This window comes from Achroia grisella, unplaced genomic scaffold (genome assembly GCF_030625045.1).
Source record: "Achroia grisella isolate CSIRO2021 unplaced genomic scaffold, CSIRO_AGI_Agris_v1 utg1314, whole genome shotgun sequence".
Taxonomy (NCBI): domain Eukaryota; kingdom Metazoa; phylum Arthropoda; class Insecta; order Lepidoptera; family Pyralidae; genus Achroia; species Achroia grisella.
Genome location: NW_026712619.1, coordinates 988,469 through 1,008,110, shown reverse-complemented (window position 1 = coordinate 1,008,110; position 19,642 = coordinate 988,469). Strand labels below are relative to the sequence as shown.

At 33.3% G+C, this 19,642-nt stretch overlaps 2 protein-coding genes across 3 annotated transcripts; one reads left to right on the top strand and one right to left on the bottom strand.

Moving 5' to 3' along the window:
* Positions 1 to 417: 417 nt before the first annotated feature.
* LOC131855147 (GDP-Man:Man(3)GlcNAc(2)-PP-Dol alpha-1,2-mannosyltransferase) lies at positions 418 to 12,476 on the top strand. Its single transcript, XM_059206392.1, has 9 exons — positions 418 to 602; positions 2,336 to 2,563; positions 3,019 to 3,251; positions 5,093 to 5,310; positions 7,332 to 7,454; positions 9,011 to 9,172; positions 9,868 to 10,066; positions 11,258 to 11,453; positions 12,163 to 12,476. Exons 1-9 carry the CDS (start codon positions 583 to 585, stop codon positions 12,242 to 12,244), a joined length of 1,461 nt encoding a protein of 486 aa, XP_059062375.1. The 5' UTR covers positions 418 to 582; the 3' UTR covers positions 12,245 to 12,476.
* A 2,750-nt stretch (positions 12,477 to 15,226) lies between these two features.
* Positions 15,227 to 19,555, bottom strand: LOC131855148 (ubiquitin-fold modifier 1). 2 transcript variants are annotated; one of them, XM_059206394.1, is made up of 4 exons: positions 19,450 to 19,555; positions 19,298 to 19,354; positions 15,994 to 16,124; positions 15,227 to 15,402 (listed from the first exon to the last, which is right to left on the bottom strand). In XM_059206394.1, coding segments are annotated over exons 1-4 (264 nt in total). In that variant the 5' UTR covers positions 19,452 to 19,555; the 3' UTR covers positions 15,227 to 15,328. The 2 variants fall into 2 exon arrangements, with proteins under 2 accessions (XP_059062377.1, XP_059062376.1); XM_059206393.1 differs by lacking the exons at positions 15,227 to 15,402; positions 15,994 to 16,124 and adding an exon at positions 18,120 to 19,158.
* Between the last annotated feature and the right edge of the window lie 87 nt (positions 19,556 to 19,642).

Sequence of the window (19,642 nt, the reverse complement as noted above, 5' to 3'; positions counted from 1 at the left end):
CCAAGAAAAAAAAAACAAAATTAACAAAAGAATTTAAGAAATGAATTATAGAACTAGGTATAATGTAACAGATTTTTAAAGCTATTACGGCCTTGAGTTCTTAGTTTTGACGTAATCCATAGAGTTATGGATTCCGTCCGTAATAACTTTATGATATAAAATATATGTTTTCAGAAATTACTTTCACACACTAAAGTACTAATTAGAATTGCTTGTAAATGATGACAGTATTTATTGTTTTTTTTTAAACAGACTAAAATATTGGGCAAATTGGTAAATCTCTAGGACAAGCTATTACAGTAGCTAAATCCATAACGAAAATGGAAATCGACAGTTGTATGACATTTGCCACGACAGCTGTCATTGTCAATGTGAATATAATCCTTATGACAGTGTTATCATTTCTATTTTCTAGATTTATAGGTTATGTTGGGTCGATTAACAATAAATTGTTATTATGTACCTTCTATCGTAAAATATAAAATCCGTTAAGATACGAATGTCACGACTTGCAATTATATGTGCTTAGTTAGTAACCGTTTCTATATAATTTAACATAAATCACCCATAATTTCATCTACAATGTTCTGTTTATGTATCACGTAAGTACCAAATTATATTATTTTACGTTTAAATTTTCATATATCACAATAGAAATTGTTGAAATTACTTTAAGATACTCATATATATTGTATTTGTATTTGTTTTAAACTCTCTTACCACTGATATCCACTGCTTAATTAAAACCCAAGACCGTCCAACAGTGAAATAGTTCAAAATTAGGATTTCCAATGCTAAAGTAAGATAGTATAGTGATTGTCCATTTAGTAGGCTATACTAGCTATTCACCCCGGCTTTGCACGGCTGTACATGTATTATATATATTAACCTTCCCCTTGAATCACTATTAAAACAAGCACTTCAAAATCTGATGCATAGTTTTAAAGATCTAAGCATACTTAGGGGCGGACAGACAGCGACGGCGACTATATACTATGTAATGGTGTGGACCCTTCTTAATTTTGCGTTTTACACTTTTTAAATGTAGATAAGATATTTTAACACCTAGACATATTTTCTTTTCTTTTTTACAATAGACCGGCCTATTTTAAAAAGAAAGTATTTATTTATTATTTATAAATTAGTGCTAGTTGGTAGTTTGTATTCAAACATTTTAACTCAATAATGTAAGTTATAATGACTATTTAAAAGAGCAACACGCAAGTTTATCTATGGTTTAACAAAAATTGTAGAAATTGTTATTTTGGTGTTCGTAAGTACTGTATTTATATTCATATGCATGTAGTAAAAAACGGTTATTTCAATATTACAAACAGACACTTCAATTTTATTTATATGTATAGATGAATAGTAGTTATGTTTATAAAAGGCAACTAAATGAAACTACCTACAGTTTTCATATTCACAAAAAATCATAACCTTTTATTAAATAAAAAATAATCTTTTATTCTTCTTATTTTATTCATTTTGTTATTGAATAGACTTTTTTTATTTACCAATTCTTTTGAAATACTTATTTAGATGAGAAGTGTTGTATGACAATAATTGTGTGTTTTTTATTGTCACCCACAATATAACTTTTTATCAAAAAAGGAAATATGTAGGGTACTTAAATATAATCATTCTATGTAAGCCTCAATACAAGCATTCATATTAAAAAACATGAATCTAAAATATAAATGTGTTTTAATCCATAATAAGAAGATAGAATGAAAAATTTGTCAGTGAAATGTATTTATACATACAATTCATGGGTATACAATTCAGAAAAAATCATGGGATTAGCACATTTATTTATTTCTATTACAACTCATTAAAAAGTCAAGTCAAAGTTTTTCCCTTATTGTCTGTATCTGTAATGACCACATCAAAATTTTAATATATTTCATACTAATTGTGCCTACTGGGTGGGTGAAACCACATTATGTCGGTTGGACTCCATTTTCCGCAATTGGCCTCTCATTCGGGCGGCTGAAAAGAAACCACATTAAATTATTACATAGTATAATATAAAGTCGCTGTCCATATCTGTATGTATGCTGAAATCTTTAAAAATAAACATGCAACAGATTTTGTAGCAGTTTTTTAATAGATCTCTGATTCTAGAGGAAGGTTTGTATATATAACACATGTACACCCATGTGAAGCGAGAGGCGAGTAGCTATGTTTCAATATAAAATATAGCCTATGTGTTATTCTGATGCATAAGCTATATTACTGTAAAATTTCATCAAAATCAGTTCAGTAGTTTTTGTGTGGAAGAATAACAATTAATACTTACAAACTTTCGCATTTATAATAATCTATTTTTTAGCATTCTCTTCGTTGTGCCATTTATATTCTTCGGAGTGCTGCTGTTTGCAACATTTGTGTTGGTGCCAGCTGCCTTCATCTTTGCATCATGGTACATGAGGATAAAGGAACGCAAACGGCAACGGAGGAACCATGATGGTGCAAATGTGGCATTCTTCCATCCTTATTGCAATGCAGGTGGAGGCGGCGAAAGGGTGCTGTGGGTGGCCATAAAAGCAGTTTTAGAGAGGTAACTAGAAACAACATATTAACATTAGTTAATTTCGTGTTTAATATACATTCTTTATATTATTAACAGGGTCTTAACAGAACTAATTAGATTTTTTCTAAAATAAATGTAGCCTAAGTTACTCCTTATTACATCAGCTACCTGCCAATAAAAGTCCCATCAAAATCGGTCCAACCATTTCAGAGATTAACTGGAACAAACAGACAGACAGACAGACAAAAATTGTAAAAAAATGTTATTTCGGTGTGTGTACCGTATTTATATTCATATGCATGTAGTAAAAAAAGGTTATTTCAATATTACAAACAAACACTCCAATTTTATTTATATGTAATAGATTATTATTTCTTATGTATGTTAGTCTATAAGGTATATATAATATAGGCCATGTAGCTTTAATTTTAAAAAAAATCAACTGTAAACCATAAATATATTTATGTCTGTTGTATTTTCAGGTATCCCAATACGAATATCTACATCTATACAGTTGAAACGGCTGAAGCAAAGACAATCCTGGATAAAGCCCAAAATCAGTTCAATGTGAAACTGCAGGATGCCAATATAAATTTCATACGTCTATCCACACAGTTCGTTATTGAAGTTAAAATGTATCCGTACTTCACGTTGCTGCTTCAAAATCTAGGGTCTATGATCATGGGAATGGAAGCATTTATGAAATTAAACCCAGGTATTTATGTATTGCTAATTATCTATGAGAAGGTTGTGGTACTACATTTATTTGAAAAATATTTTTTTTATTCTATATAAATATAAGTTCTTAAGATTTTAGAAAAACGAATTTAACTATGATCATCTGCTTCTTCCTTATCCCATTTATTTGTGGTCGTCGTAATATGTTTTTCTCTTCCATTCATCTCTGTTCGCAGTCATCCCGTTATTTACTCCCTTTCTCACCATATCATCTTTCACACAGTCCATCCATCTCTTTTTCGGTCTTCCTCTATAGGGTAGAGAACCATCCACATTCATATGTACAGACCGGATTTTAGCCATTCTCAGAGGTATATTTTACCTAAGATCTAGTTACGATGCATATTATTGGTACATTTACAATGTTTTTCACTCACCTTGCGTTCCGAAATGCGATCAAATTTAATATAATAACAGTCACACAATATAAGGGCTATTGAGTAATAATTGTGACTTTTGACTACATTTCGGAACGCAGTCAGTAGTCGCCGTCTTTTATTTTGACAGTTACGATAAAAAAATGAAAGAGACAGAAGAACGTCGCACTCGCCTACAACAAAGTCGTACCGCCTATTACGCATATAAATTGTTACATGTTCAGTTACATATTATTCACCTATACTTACTTCACCTATCGCCTACCAAAAAGTAATTTACTAATTTTATGCTGATTTTGAAATACAAAAAAATAATACTTTTCTATTTTTTTTTCGGAATTCCTAAAATTTAACATTTAATTTTGCATATTCTGCCAATTTTCGTGTATATTTCAAGCATTGTTCATGCATATAACAAGCTTTTTATGTTGCATATAATCCGGTCTCTATTCATATGTAACACCGTCCTTAGGATATGATCTTCATTCCTACGCATTACATACACGATAGAAGAACAAATTTAACTACGATATGGTAGCTTTGATTGCGAGTTTATGTACTATTTATATTATAACTGTATAGCTACCTATTGAATCACTTTATCTACAGATAAAAACTGCATTTTTATTTTTTTTTTTTTAATTTAGGGACTTTTGTACTATCTAAGTACATGTCAGTCTTATTGTACCCTAAAAACAATCACTCCATTACCTCACCAGTGAACAAATTGCCTTAGCCGCACCACCCGAAGGATAAAAACTGCATTGAAATCCGTTTCGTAGTTTAAAAGATCTAAGCGAACAGACAGCGGAAACGACGACTTCATATTATAGGGGGGAGGGGATTGGTAGTAATGTGGATTGATAACCCCATTGCTAGCAATGTACCATGTCAGGTCGACCTCCACGCGGTTCCCCCTGGAAACCATCGTGATAAATTCCCGGTGAATTTGTCACGTTGGGCTAACTGATCTGGCTTCATGTTCATCTTACCATCCTCCACTGGTGCCCCGCCAGCGTAAACCGTTAGCGCAGGCGGGTGCACCATTCCATTATCATCCATTAAAAAAAAAAAGACTTCATATTATACTACGTAAATACAAATTTAGCCGTAAAGACTTATAAAAAACTAGCTGTACCCCCGACTTCGTCCGCGTGGAATTTAACTTTAATTTTCTAAAATAAAAATAGCCTAAGTTACTCCTTATTACATCAGCTACCTGTCAATAAAAGTCCCGTCAAAATCGGTCCAGCCATTTCAGAGATTAGCCAGAACAAACATATAGCCAGACAGACTGACAAAAATCGTAAAAAATGTTATTTTGGTGTATGTACCGTATTTATATTCATATGCATGTATTTAAAAACTGTTATTTCCATATTACAAACAGACAGTCCAATTTTATTTATATGTATAGAAAAATAAAATGTTTTCTTACCAGATATTTACATTGACACAACTGGATTCGCATTCACATACCCCATATTCCGGTACCTGGCGCAGTGTCCCGTGGGGTGCTACGTGCACTACCCCACCATCACTAGCGCCATGATGCGCAGAGTTCAGCACAGGATAGTGGCATACAATAACTCCAGCCTCATAGCCAGGAATCCACTGTTCACGTGGATCAAATTGTTTTACTACAAGATCTTTGGATGGGTAAGTATTATGTTTTTTTTTGTGGATGATAATGAAATGGTGCTCCCGCCTGCGCTAACGGTTTATGCTGGCAGGGCACCAGTGGAGGATGATAAGATGAATATGAGGTCAGGTCAGTTAGCCCATCGTGACAAATTCACTAGGAATTTATAACGATGGTTTCCAGGAGGAACCGCGTGGAGGTCGACCTAACATGGTACATTGCTAGCAATGGGGGTTACTAGTTCCCATTACTAACAATCCCCTCACATTAATGTAATAATAATAATAATCTCAGGATAATTCACACAGCGCCATCTAGACCCAAGTTAAGCTAGCTAAAGCTTGTGTTATGGGTACTACATAACTGATACAAATACATAGATATTTTTTTTTGTAAATACATACATATTATACATAGAAAACACCCAGACCGATACAAACAATCATACTCATGAATATAAATGTTTGTGCCGTGCGAGGAATCGAACCCGCGACCATCGGACGTAAAGCGGTGTGCTAAACCACTAGACCACCGCGGTCGTCAAACATTACTCACAGATAACATAATATTACAGGGGGGATCCCGTAATATTATGTTATCTGTGGTATTATTTAGAACTAACTACAGGAAGAAGTAGTTAGTGTTACTGGAGCCGGAACACAACTACTATTTTAATAAAAACCAAATATTAGTAAAAATGTGTATTACAAAAGGGCTCACAGCAAGAAGTAACAAAACAATATATAGTTAGTCAAGTGACGTATAAAAAATAGATATAAAAAATTAAAGTTTATAAAAAGAATGGTAGATAAGCTGCCAGTAACAGTTAGTAATGTGGACTAATCACATTACTAACAATTAATAACCGTTTTATCAACAGTATGACTGTATAAAATTGTTATATACTAGCAGTGCCCGCGGTTTCATCCATCATCATCATCGCAGCCCGGAAGACGTCCACTGCTGGACATAGGCCTCCCCCAAAGATCTCCACGACGATCGGTCCTGCGCTGCTCGCATCCAATGCCTTCCAGCGATCTTGACCAGATCGGTTTCATCCGCGTGAAATTTATACCGTATTAGCATAGAATAGAAAATCATTTATTCAAATAAACTTACATTGAAGCACTTTTGAATAGTCATTACATTTTTTTAATCTACCGCTCATTCGGAAAGCTGTCTCATCACAAGAACGAGCAAGAAACTTGCGTGTTGCTCTTTTAAATAATTTTATTATTATTTTACATTTTTAAGTTTAAGTGTGTGAATACAAACCACCAATTAGCATTAATTCAATTGATTCTGATAATATATTATACTCTGCTGTATAATATATATTATTGTAAAGTTTCAGCAAAATCCGTTCAGTAGTTTTTGCGTGAAAGAGTAACAAACATTAGGGAGGTTTATTTAAAAGCATCTTGAGCTCACTATATTATCCATTAATGTCATTTTTTGGTGATATTTTATTTCTTGTACAAACTACTGTGCCATCTATACTATACGCCATCTATTCACAAACTTTCGCAGTTCGCTCGACAGTGTACCGGCTACACATGTCGTCATTTAAATAGAAAAATTGTAGTATAGAAAATATTCATTTTTTTAGTTTAATTATGGTTTTAAATTTACACGGATGAATTATATATCATTTTAAAAGTATTTAGATAATGATTAAGATCGGCGTGGTTAATTTAATTGATTTATATAAAAGGAGGCAATTCAATGTACTAAATTTGAAAAATAACATTTTTCTATTTAATCGACGATGTAATCTCAAAACTTGAGACCCTTCAATTGGTTTACGTCTCCACTAAGGTAAAGATTTAAGTCCAGTGTAAAGTCAGTCTACGTCTGGTCTATTAACCCACTATCTAATAAACTTACTAATGAACAATAAATAGTACAATTATTACACCTGTCTACTCAATACCTACATACTACAATGAACTATATATTATGTAGCGACACCTCATCACATCATATATAACGCTACAGTGGTGAGGTGATGACCACGGCGCCACATTCTCTTTTGCAGTTGTACGGCATCGTGGGTCGCTGCGCAGATATAGTGATGGTGAATGGATCCTGGACCGAGGGTCACATAGAGGAGCTGTGGGATGTCCCGGAAAAGACATACAAAGTGTATCCACCCTGTGAGGTGAGTACACTTCAGCATTTAGACCGACTTTAAAAAAAAGCCATTTAAATATTTAGAACAGGGATAAACAACACGCGGCCCGCGGGCAAACATGTTTATGTGGGCCGCCTGTTAAACATATTTATGAGGCCCGCCAAGCATTTTCATAATTTATTTTATTTTTTCTACTTTCTCCTATAAATATATTGTTATAAAATTAATTATAATAAAATGATAGCACATACTAATCCGAAACAATTTGTTGTGACGAGTACTTTTGTACTAATCACTTGTCATCGTTTTGTTCAAACACGTAATACAAATATTAGCTCTAATGTTCATTATAATTAAAGTTTTGAACATTATCCATTACTTTATTTGCGGTTCAGCAAAAAAAAAAATGTAAATCGGCTCGTTGATTAAATAAGGTTGCACACTCCTGATTTAGAAGATATAACACATCAAGTTTATTCGGTATGAGACCTTTTGGTTCAAGTCGTTTGTAATTTTACTAATTAATTATTTTATAACTAATTATTTTATATATGTACCAGCTGACCCCGAAAATGTCGTTATATCATATAAATTAAAATCGCTATTAAAAAATAGGTGTTGGTGATGAAGAGTAAAAATTTAGGGTTGTATGTATTTTTAATGCTACATTATAAAAAAAAAAAATTTGAATAATTTTATTTTTACTTTACATTTTTAAATTTAAGTGTGTGAATACAAACCACTAATTAGCATTAATTCAATTGATTCTGATAATATATTATACTCTAATGTATAATATATATTATTGTAGTTTCAGCAAAATCCGTTTAGTAATTTTTGCGTGAAAAAATCGCTATTAAAAAATAGGTGTTGGTGATGAAGAGTAAAAATTTAGGGTTGTATGTATTTTTAATGCGACATTATAAAAAAAATAATAAATTTAATATAAGTGTTAAGGGTGGACATCCCTTATCACTTAAGGGTATTAAAGATAGTAGCCGATTCTCAGACCTATTGAATATGCATATAAAATTTCATAAAAACGGTCAAGCCTTTTCGGAAATCTAAATGTATATAACTCAAAGGTGACTGACGTAGTGATCTATTAACGCACAGCCCAAACCATTGGACGGATCGTACTGAAATTTGGCATACAGGTAGATGTTGTGCCGTAGGCATCCGCTAAGAAAGGATTTTGATAAATTCCACCCCTAAGGGGATAAAGACGCAGCGTGGGAAGGCCTCCAGCAAGGTGGACCGACGATCTGCTCAAGATCGCTGGAAGGCATTGGATGCGAGCAGCGCAGGACCGATTGTCGTGGAGATCTTTGGGGGAGGCCTATGTCCAGCAGTGGACGTCTTCCGGGCTGCGATGATGATGATGATGAAGGGGATAAATTAACGCGAGCGAAGCCGCGGGCAAAAGCTAGTAGAAATATACATTATTTTTATTCAAATAAACTCATTACAAGCACTTTTTAATAGTCATATTTTGATTCTACCAGAGGAGATGGTAACTAACATTGTGAACACAACATAGGAATTTTACATATAAGATGCATTTGCATTAAATTAAATTGCAGGTATCAGAACTAAAACAGCTGCGTTCTTTAGTAAAAGATACGGATCCTATAAACATACTGTCAGTGGCACAGTTCAGACCGGAGAAAGATCATCCACTGATGCTGCAAGCGTTGTACGAGCTGAGGAATTTGCTGGTGAAGAATGAACTGCTTTGGAATAAGGTGAGGTGATAATTTGACAGTGACGGCCTCGGTGGTCTATCGGTTTAGCACATCGCTTTACTTCTGTTGGTCGCGGGTTCGATTTCTTACACGGTACAAAGAGTACAATTGTTTGTATTGGTCTGGAGATTTTCTGTGTATGTTATGTATGTATGTATTTACAAAAAAATGTGTATTTGTATTAGTTGTCTAGTACCCATAACGTGTGCTTAGGTTGGGACTTGGCGCTGTGTGAATTGTCTGAGATTATTATCTTATATCAATTGAAAATCATTTTTGTTGTTTTTGTTTTTTTAACTTAGTCTTAGCCGGCAGTGTTGTCCGCGTGAAATATAATTGATATTATTGACTAATAATATAATTTTCTATAAAATATTTCTAAAAGTGAAAGAGCTCGTTTATTTTTTGTAATACTTTATTGTACAACAATATGAAAAGATAAAATTATCGTAAGAAATAAATAAATCAAACTCAACCTGCCACTTTGCGCCATTGGTATTTGAAATTATACCTTAATACCACAGATACAAGTCACAGACTCATTTATAATAATATCCTAAACACTGAAGTAGGTCTATTTCTCTGTCAATATGTTACCTGTGCACTATATATGAAACTGTTTGAAAAAAAATTACACATACGGAAACCACAAATGTATTTTTCTGTTGTTTAATACAAAGACTTCCAAATTCCAGATAAAGCTGATCCTTGTGGGCTCCTGCCGCAATGCTGAGGATGAGGAGAGGGTCCAGAACCTGAAGGACCTCTCCAAGCATCTGTCTTTAGAAGACAATGTCCAGTTTGTGGTGAACGCGCCGTATGGTCGTCTGCTACAACTCTACCAGACATCTACCGTCGGCCTGCATGCCATGTGGAATGAGCACTTTGGCATTAGTTAGTAAATTTTGTAATTTTATTTGATATTCAAATTCAAATTCAAAATCAAAATATCTTTATTCATGTAGGTCTATTACAGACTCTTATGATATGTCAAATCTACCGTCAGTTCGGAATGATATCGAGATGAGAAGAACTGACAAGAAACTCAGCTCGTATTTTTTTCAAATAATAGTGGAACATGTTTATGATAAATACAGTTATTAAAATTCAAATTTGGGAGAATAGAGTGACCACCAGCATATGCTATCGCAAAGAACAAAAAATAATACTAAGACAAGATGGTGGCAAACAAGCATACGGTCTATCTGATGGTAAATGGTTACCATAGCCTATGAACTGAGACACCAGGGGTGTCACGCGCGCGTTGCCGACCATTAAGAAACCTTAATATACCCTTCTTGAAAAAACCAATGCTGTAGTCTCGTGAGAAAACCTTCAGCAGGAAGTTCCACAATCTAAGTGTACGCGGGAGGAAGCTCCTCTAAAACCGTACTGTCCGATACCACTTAGGTTCTAGCGTGTGGGGATGAATTCCCTGTCAATGGCGAGTGGTGCGATGGTAAAAGGTAGCCGTAGGCATCATGTCGAACGATTCACAGTTAATCAATTAAAAAATCAGTTAGTCATGTAGGACATTAGCCGCTTATGAACCCCAGCTAATAAGAGCATGGTTTCCAACAAGGTGGAGATGTGAGATTAGCTCCCTTCCCTTCTCAACTGCATCCCTGTGTAGAGATGGTCTACCTCAAGTTGCCAAAATTTCTTATTAATATTATTGCTAGGAATAGAACCTTAGTCCTAATCACTAAAAATCACGTTTAAACACGTGATGCATGTTAATTTCTTGCTCGTTCTTCTTGTGATGAGACAGCTTTCCAAATGAGCGGTAGATTAAAACAATGTAATGACTATTCAAAAGTGCTTCAATGTAAGTTTATTTGAATAAATGTTTTTCTATTCTATTCAGTTTCTATTCTATTAGGTAGATAAAAAACAAATTGTTATGACTATTCAAAAGTGCTTAAATTAAGTTTATTTGAATAAATGATTTTCTATTCTATTCTAATGGTTCACGGTTAACACGCTGCCATTCCAGATGCCTAGAAGTCATGCCTTCTATATCTTACGTCTCTTAACCTCTTTCTCCTGTATCTTATGTTTTAACAGCTTTTTTTCTATCACCAGGTGTGGTAGAATGCATGGCAGCAGGCTTGATAATGGTGGCACACCGGTCGGGGGGGCCGCTCGGCGACATCGTGCACACCGCGGACGACACCCGCACTGGTTTCCTCGCAACTGAGGCTGATGAGTATGCGAGAGCAATACTCGAGGTGATAGCTCTGCCTATTGACGAGAGAAAAAGGATAGTTCAGGCTGCAAGGTACTGATATATTTTTTTTGTTAACTGGCGACCTCCCTGCTTCATATAGATGCATTACAAATAGAATTTCTCGGCTTGTTCTGTATGACGATACGCATTTATTATATATGTATATCTTCCTCTTGAATTACTCTATTTGTTGCTGAAAACACCATTAAAATTCGTTACGTAATTTAAAAAATATAAATCTCTCCGGGATTTGCTTTACAGAAAAGTTATATACACTTTTGTCGCTATGTATAAAAAACAAAAAAATAATAAATAAGGTCCAAAACCGTCCTTATCTCCTTCTTCCTCTTTTTCCTGGAGAGAAGTGATTAGATTTGCTTCCTTTTTATAACTATAATTATTAAATCGCCCCGTTTTATTTTTATTGCCTGGTTTACTAATTATACTTATAAATAATTCGAGTCAAACTTAAAACATATATCGTAGGCTTTATTATGTATATATGTTCTCCCAATACTGTTAATATATCTATATATATATATTAACAGTATTGGGAGAAGGTTTATTATATATATGTATATTTATTGGTGACGCCGCGGAATGTTCGAGAAGAACTGTATACACATTAATAAAAAAAAACAAAACACTGTTATGTACGTGACGTTCTGTTTTCAAAATTATTTAAAAAGTAAAAAGCTATTCGGGAATACAAACAAGCTTCTCTTGGTACAGAATAAAAATCATTCTGTTCTTTTTACAGGGCGTCAGTGGGCCGCTTCTCAGAGGCGGAGTTCGAGAAATCATTCCTCAGAGCTATGGAGCCTCTTGTAAGAATAGACTAGCATTTATTTGCATTTAGCACTGTTTTTAATTACGCTAGATGTTCACAGACTGCTTAATATTTCATGTATCAATGAAACGTGATTTAAAACTACACGTTGTTAAAACCGGTTCGCTATAGAAATCGAATCGTGATTAGAAACTAGCTGTTATTTTTAATCGCCTTCAAACTGTTATAAAATATCTGTTGAAACGAAACCAAACGTAACTTAACATAACACGAACTGTTATTTTAAAACGTTTTGTAACTGTTATTGTACTGAAACGTAACGTAACTTAACGATTCGGTTCTTGTATGGGACGGTATATTCGTTTATATATTATGTTTTAATTTGTTATGATCAATATTATTAATAATAATATTCTTGGACAATTCACACAATGCCATCTAGTCTCAAGTTATTCAGAGCTTGTGTTATGAGTACTAGACAACTGATATAAATGCATGCATTTCCTTTGACGGCCTTGGTGGTCTAGCGGTTTGGCCTTACTTTCGATGGTATCGAGTTCAATTCCCCACACGGAACGAACATTTGTATGTATGAGTATAATTGTTTGTATCGGTCTGGGTATTTTTTTGTATGTACTTAAGAAAAAATATATAAATCTATGTATTTGTATCAGTCATCTAGTACCCATAATAAATTTCAAAAGTTGATATTTCAGTGATAAATTAATTAGAAAACATAGAGTAACTTTATTGATGCGATTTCAAAATGTTGAGTATTATGTACATATTGTTATAGAGAAACTAGTAAATTATGCTTATATGTAGATACTTACGTGTAGGAAAAAAATGAGCCTAGATTACTCGAGGTAACCCCTATAGAAAGTTGAGTTTCTGAAAGCTGAAACTGTATAGTAATAGTTACATAATTCACACTTCATCTGCAATTAAAGTTAAGCCGTACTTGTGGAGAGGGAAACGTAGTTTTAAAATAAATTTTACCAAACATTAGATGCCAGCACTATCTATCTATATCTATCTATATCTATCTAATGATATTTTCAGGGTTTCTTTATAATATAAACTAAAATTTGTTTCTCTGTAAACAAAGAAATGTTTTATTAAATTTTAAGACACTACAATTATTTAACACTGAAATAATGAATCACACATATAACTCACCTGTAAACAAAGAAACGATATTTAAAGTTTATTACAATTATTATTCAACTATTACTGTCTTTTTATAATATAATTTATATATCCTTATTCACGCACACTTGTTTTTGCACGATCCATTTTTTATGTTATTTCTATTGACAGCTCCCTTTGACACTCCTTGCAATCAACAGCGTATACAATAAAGAATGTCTTTTATATATATATATATATATATATAAATTAATTGCTGTTCGTTAGTCTCGCTAAAACTCGAGAACGACTGAACCCATTTAGCTAATTTTAGTCTTGAAATATTCATGGATGTCCAGGGAAGGTTTAAACGGTGATAAAACATGAAGAAATTGCATGTAGAATAGTAAAAACAACAATTTTATTTTCCCATACAAACTGCTGATACCTGTCAAAAAGGGTGCGTTCAGAAATTTATTGCGTAACTAAACTTCAAAAAACCTTTGACATATTTAGTTTTGAGGCGGAACGGAGTTTACGGGGTCAGATAGTTCGTAATAAAAATTACAATATGTTTGCTGGAGGAATATTGCAATGTTTAATTTGTTGTATTATTGAAATAAAAAATGTTTAGAATGTAGTGTACACTGAATTTAATAGTGACGCCAAGGAATGGTCGAGAAGTGCAAAATGTATATAAATTTAAATAAAATAACATAGATGTTCCATGCGTGACGTGACGTTCCGAATTTGAATCTTATAATTTTATTTTTATAATCTTATTTTGCTATTTGCTCTATGGCCAGATGTTCGCCATTTTGCAGTGATAATTATTTATTACAAAAACGCGCGAAATCATGCACGATTGTAGCTGGGATTGCGCGCATTCTTTCTCGCTCTCTTTGTTTACATTTACACGCTTACTCTTTCTCTTGCGCGCGTTCTTTCTCGCTCTCTTTGTGTACATTTAAATGCACACTTTTCCCCCCCGTGAAAGAGTGTAAACATAAAAGCAGTTATAATGTTTATGTTATGTTTATCATATAATAAATTCTTAATTAATATCATATAATTAATATGTGCATTAAAATTGTAAAATTGATATAATTTTAAGAAAGTTGATTACCTTAATTGTTTTAAATGAATAAGACGTTGTAAATAATGTTAAGAATTTCGTTCCACTAGTTAGTAAGATATAATATATTGAATTGCAATAAATTTTACTGAAGTTTGTACTGTTGTTTTTGTATCCATATTATTTATTTATTTATTACTAGCTGTTCCCGCGACTTCGTCCGCGTGGAATTTAACTTTATTTTTCTAATACAAAAGTAGCCTATGTTACTTCTTATTACATCAGCTACCTGCTAATAAAAGTTCCGTCTAAATCGGTCCAACCATTTCAGAGATTAGCCGGAACAAACAGACAGACAGACAAAATTTTGTCTACCTGTTTGTTCTTGTAATCTCTGATAGATGAACAGATTTTGACGGGACTATCACTAGCAGATAACTAATATTATGAGAAGTAACTTAGACTATTTTAGAAATTTATTTTAATTACTAAAAGTTAATTTCCACATGGATTACGTAGTAGGTAATAACTTTTTTTTTTCGGACTACTTTAATGCTGTTGGCCACAGCTGGCCTTTACAGCTTCACCGGACGATAGTGGGCGAGTGCAGATGCACTCCAAACCAAAGGAAGGACTTATAGAGCGACTGAAGGCCAACTCCCGCCTGACGGATACGACTTTGAGTCTGAGGACACCGACAGAGTTTCGAACCTCAGCTCAGGCCGTCGTAACATCGGTCCCCGTTTGGGAGGGGTGGGTAATAACTAGTGATAAATATTATTTATACCAACTTTGCACACGTCTATATACAATGACAATGAAAACTACATGTATCATTACAAAAAACATTTAATTACACATAAAATATAATAACATAATATAATATAGATTATATAAAACATCGCTTACATTAATGGAATGATAGTTTTGTGACTAAGTCGGGGCATGTCCCACCCTGTCCCTGGGGATTAGCCTCAACTCGGAGCCGTGCTTCAGGAATACATTACCTGAAATCAATAGAGTTTAAAATTTACAGTGAAGCATAACTAAGATTACATTCGAAGTCTGAATCATTTTCATAAAGGACATATTTTTTATTTATACACGTTAATTTTTTTATCTTTATTATGTTATCCTCCTAAAAACTTAAGTCAATGATTCGACATCCCAGAACATATGTCCCTGAGAAGAAGGACTGAGAGAATCGACCCTCAATGTGTGTAGCCACTCATTGTGGGTCGATTCTATTTTAAAAATATTATTTTATAAAAAAAAAGTTAATTTCTACTCGGACGTTGTCGCGGGTAACAACCAGTATATTACATGTATATATAGAAGGACATGTCGACTAGAGTTTTTTCATGTATCTATGTCTATTACAGACTTACGATATGTCAAATCTACCGTCAGTTCGGAGTGCTTTTGATCAGAAGAACTGACAAGAAACTCGGCTCTCATTCTTTTCAAATGAGTTTGTATATGTTAAAACAATACATTTTAATTTTTAAATTCAAATCAGGTAGAATCGAGTTTTACTTAATCACAGTTAAATCTTCAATGAGGTGGGAGCAGTTAGAATGTCATGAATTGTGACATACCAGCTGATTGTTGAGGGTTGATGCCAATGCCATCGTCGGTGATGATCGCGCTGGTGGCAGGCTCCACCCTGAACTCTTCAGCAGCGAACTTCAGGACCGCCGTAAACGGCGTCGCCTCCGGTACACTCAGACTGAAGAATTCATAATAATAAATTAAAAAATATACTATTACTTTTTATTTCCCTATTTTAACTTCCTTGGTTAAACATATATAACATAATACAGTGAACCCCCGGTTATCCGACAAACGTTTTGCAGGGCAGTGTCGGACCATCGTATTTGTCGGATGATAGAGTGCTGCGTAAGGGTCCCTATAGTCCAGAATTTTTTACAAAAGAGTATCTTGTAATCCGACAAATTACAGATCCAGTGATAAGATTCTGTTATATATGTATGTATGTATATGCACTCTGAGGTATATTGTCAAAGTAATATTCAATAACAAATAATAGACAATGTCGGATTACAAGTGGGGCCGGATTACCGCGGGTCCACTGTATATAAAATATATATATAAAAGAGAAAAAAACTCATTCCGCAATACACTTGGCCAAGGCCCAGGTTGGTTAAGTATTTATTACCTTCTTAAGTATTTATTGTCTTCTAAGAAGAGAAAAAAAGAGATTAATAATACCCGTGGACAAATCAAACAACGCCATCTAGTACCAAGGTAAGCAGAACTTGTGTTATGGGTACTAGATAACTGATATAAATACTTGGATATTGTGTAAATATATAGATAATATACATAGAAAACAACCAAACTATACAAACTAACTCATATACTGTGCAAGGAATCGAACCTGCAACAATAGGAAGGAAAGTGGTGTGCTAAACTGCTAGACCACCAAACTAATATTATAAAGTAAAGTTTGTGAGGTTGTGAGAGTAATCACTGAACCGATTTTGAAAATTTTGTGTTTGGTAGCCCATTTATCTATGTAGGCTATAGGTATTATAACACCATGCTACAACCAATGGGAACAGCCGAAGCTGCATGGGACAGGTAGTGAATTATAAAATTTTGCTGAGACTAAAATTAGAGTGTACAAATTTGTTGGTTCGTGTACCTCTTTCTCACAGATTTCTGCCACTATGCAGATTGCTTTGTAAGCTGTATTCTGGTTTGAAGTGTGATATTTAACACGGAAATTACTGATACAACAAAAATCGTAAAGTTATTTGACAATAATATGTATGCATTTATAATTGTTTAACATATTTTTAAGATGTAATAATCTCAGAACAATAACTGAGGATCTAGACCCAAGTTAAGCTAGCTAAAGCTTGTGTTATGGGTACTAGACAACTGATATAAATACATGGATACATTTTTTTTGTAAAAAAAAACATATTATACATAGAAAATACCCAGACCGATACAAACAATCATACTCATTAATAGACCCAAGTTACGCTAGCTAAAGTTTGTATTATGGGTACTAGACAACTGATACAAATACATAGATATTTTTTTTTTCGTAAATACATACATATTATACTTGGATACCTACTATACACATAATGTTGGCTATTGTAGACTATCACTTGAATATATTTATAATTATTTAATATATTTTTATAAGCCTTAGGTGTGAGGATCTCAGGGTTTTATGGTGAGTTAAAGCCCCTCTTATGGAAAGCTGTTTTATTTGGTAAACTACACAAAACTTTATGCCGACCAAATTGCGTGTGTCTTAACTAACTGCAAGGAATATACTACTCATCCTATAGGTACAGTTGACATATTTATAAAATAGCAAGCGGGTGGGTGGCCGTGAATGTCCCGGATTGGCCGGCCTGTTCCTACAGTGGTGACATTGTTTGTAGTGATTGCCACAGCCGTTATGTTGTAGAAATATGTAGTAAAACTATTTATGACTGGAAAAATGTATTTAATGGTAAGATGGTAGAGAGTGAAGTGACATAATACATAATTTTGTTTTTATAGTTTTGATTATAGAATACAAGAAAACTTTAAATAGAGAAAAGAGTATTCTCAACACTTTATTTACTAAACAGAGTAACAAAAAAATATGTAATGTTACATTTACATTTTTTTGCAAATTTTATATATTTTCTTATTGCAAATTATACATATATTTTTTTACAATTGTTAAATATGTAAATGCTTTATTAAATAATACAACAATAATAAGTCTTTCCAGTTTAATAAAAAATATATATCACATCATACCCTGCCAGAAACTCATTGTGGAACTATCATCATTAACAATATCTGTAAACTCAATTCGTAAACTATCGTTTGAGCATATTCTTTTAACAATACTAACTAATTGGGAATATGTTATATCTATATAAAAGAATTCGGAGGACATATTCTCTCTCAATAACTTACTACAATCAATTAAAGAGTTGGTGATTAATTTAAATAAATCACTGTAATGTAAACATAACTGAATGAATTTTTCCTCATCAACATTAAAAAGATACTTCCAGAAGGACTGATTACTATGATTTCTGGATAACATTACATCTTTAAATGCACTAGCAATATTTGTTACAGTAGTCAAGTGTTTAACTTCTTTATTCAACAAACTCGTTACTAACAAGTTAATTATACTCTGGTTAGGTTTAACTAGGATATCAGCTACTATGTTTTTTGTATTCTCACATTTGTGCAGTTCCGAGAGGAATATTTGACTTTTGAATTCAACAATTTTATCTTTATCAAATTCTTGTGATAAATTCCGTAAAAGAGTCTCCTTAGATGCCGCCTCCAACATTATATCAGTCAAGCTATCTTCTAATCTCTGCTCGGGGAACAACTGAAGAAACATCCGGAACCCTGTGTCCATTTGGCTGATTTTTGTTTCGGAATTGATAATTTTCTTCAGTACATATTTAGGAGGGTCTCCCAGGCACATTTTGAGGAATGTACCGGAAGTTTCTTTGTCATTATGTAAAGTAGACAGAAACTCATTAATAGTTTCGTTCTTTTGAAGTCTATCCATACATTTTTCGATGTGTTGTGATATTAAAAAGGCATTCTGTAGTTCAGTCTCAGTGGTATCATTGTTTGGCCAATTTTCTAACTGGCATAAATGAAGGAAATCTTGGAAATAGTCTAGAAACTGCCTTAGGACAGCTGTATCCATATCAGAGCAGTGTAACTTCAATGTAGTACCCACGATAACTCAGCATCTGTTAAAATGAACAAACTTTTCTTCTTATTTCGTTTGGAGTTTTCCCCACAAATAGAATAGTAAGTGCAAACTATCTACTTTGAAGTTACTCCACAATGATATCTATGAATTTTTAAGCAATTTAACCAAATACTTACACTTTAAAAGGCAGTTTTGGATCCGAAGTTAATGTGATCTTGAATGTTACTTTCGACCTGAAAAAGTAATGTTTTGTGTAAGAAGAATGCGACATATTCTATTTAAAAGAGATTGAATATAAAAGTGTAATCAAAGAAAATTATTTTCTTACATTATTGTATATACACGTACAGTAAAAGTAGAAAATAAAAAATATTACTTCGAGAGAATTGTTAAATTCAAGGTTTTCAAGAAAACATCAAATACGTGTCATAGATAGACAAAGCACTTTTATTACACAGATTAGAAAAATTGACAGGCAGAATGATTGAGCATTGACGTGAATGTCATACGGAATATCTCAA

Bases quoted from the DNA above. Each gene is read 5' to 3' on its own strand.
- LOC131855148 (XM_059206393.1), bottom strand. From the start codon at position 19,112: ATGGATACAGCTGTCCTAAGGCAGTTTCTAGACTATTTCCAAGATTTC.
- LOC131855147 (XM_059206392.1), top strand. From the start codon at position 583: ATGTTCTGTTTATGTATCAC. The intron at 7,455-9,010 runs GTGAGTACACTT...ATTAAATTGCAG, and splicing joins AAGTGTATCCACCCTGTGAG to GTATCAGAACTAAAACAGCT. The intron at 9,173-9,867 runs GTGAGGTGATAA...TCCAAATTCCAG, and splicing joins ATGAACTGCTTTGGAATAAG to ATAAAGCTGATCCTTGTGGG.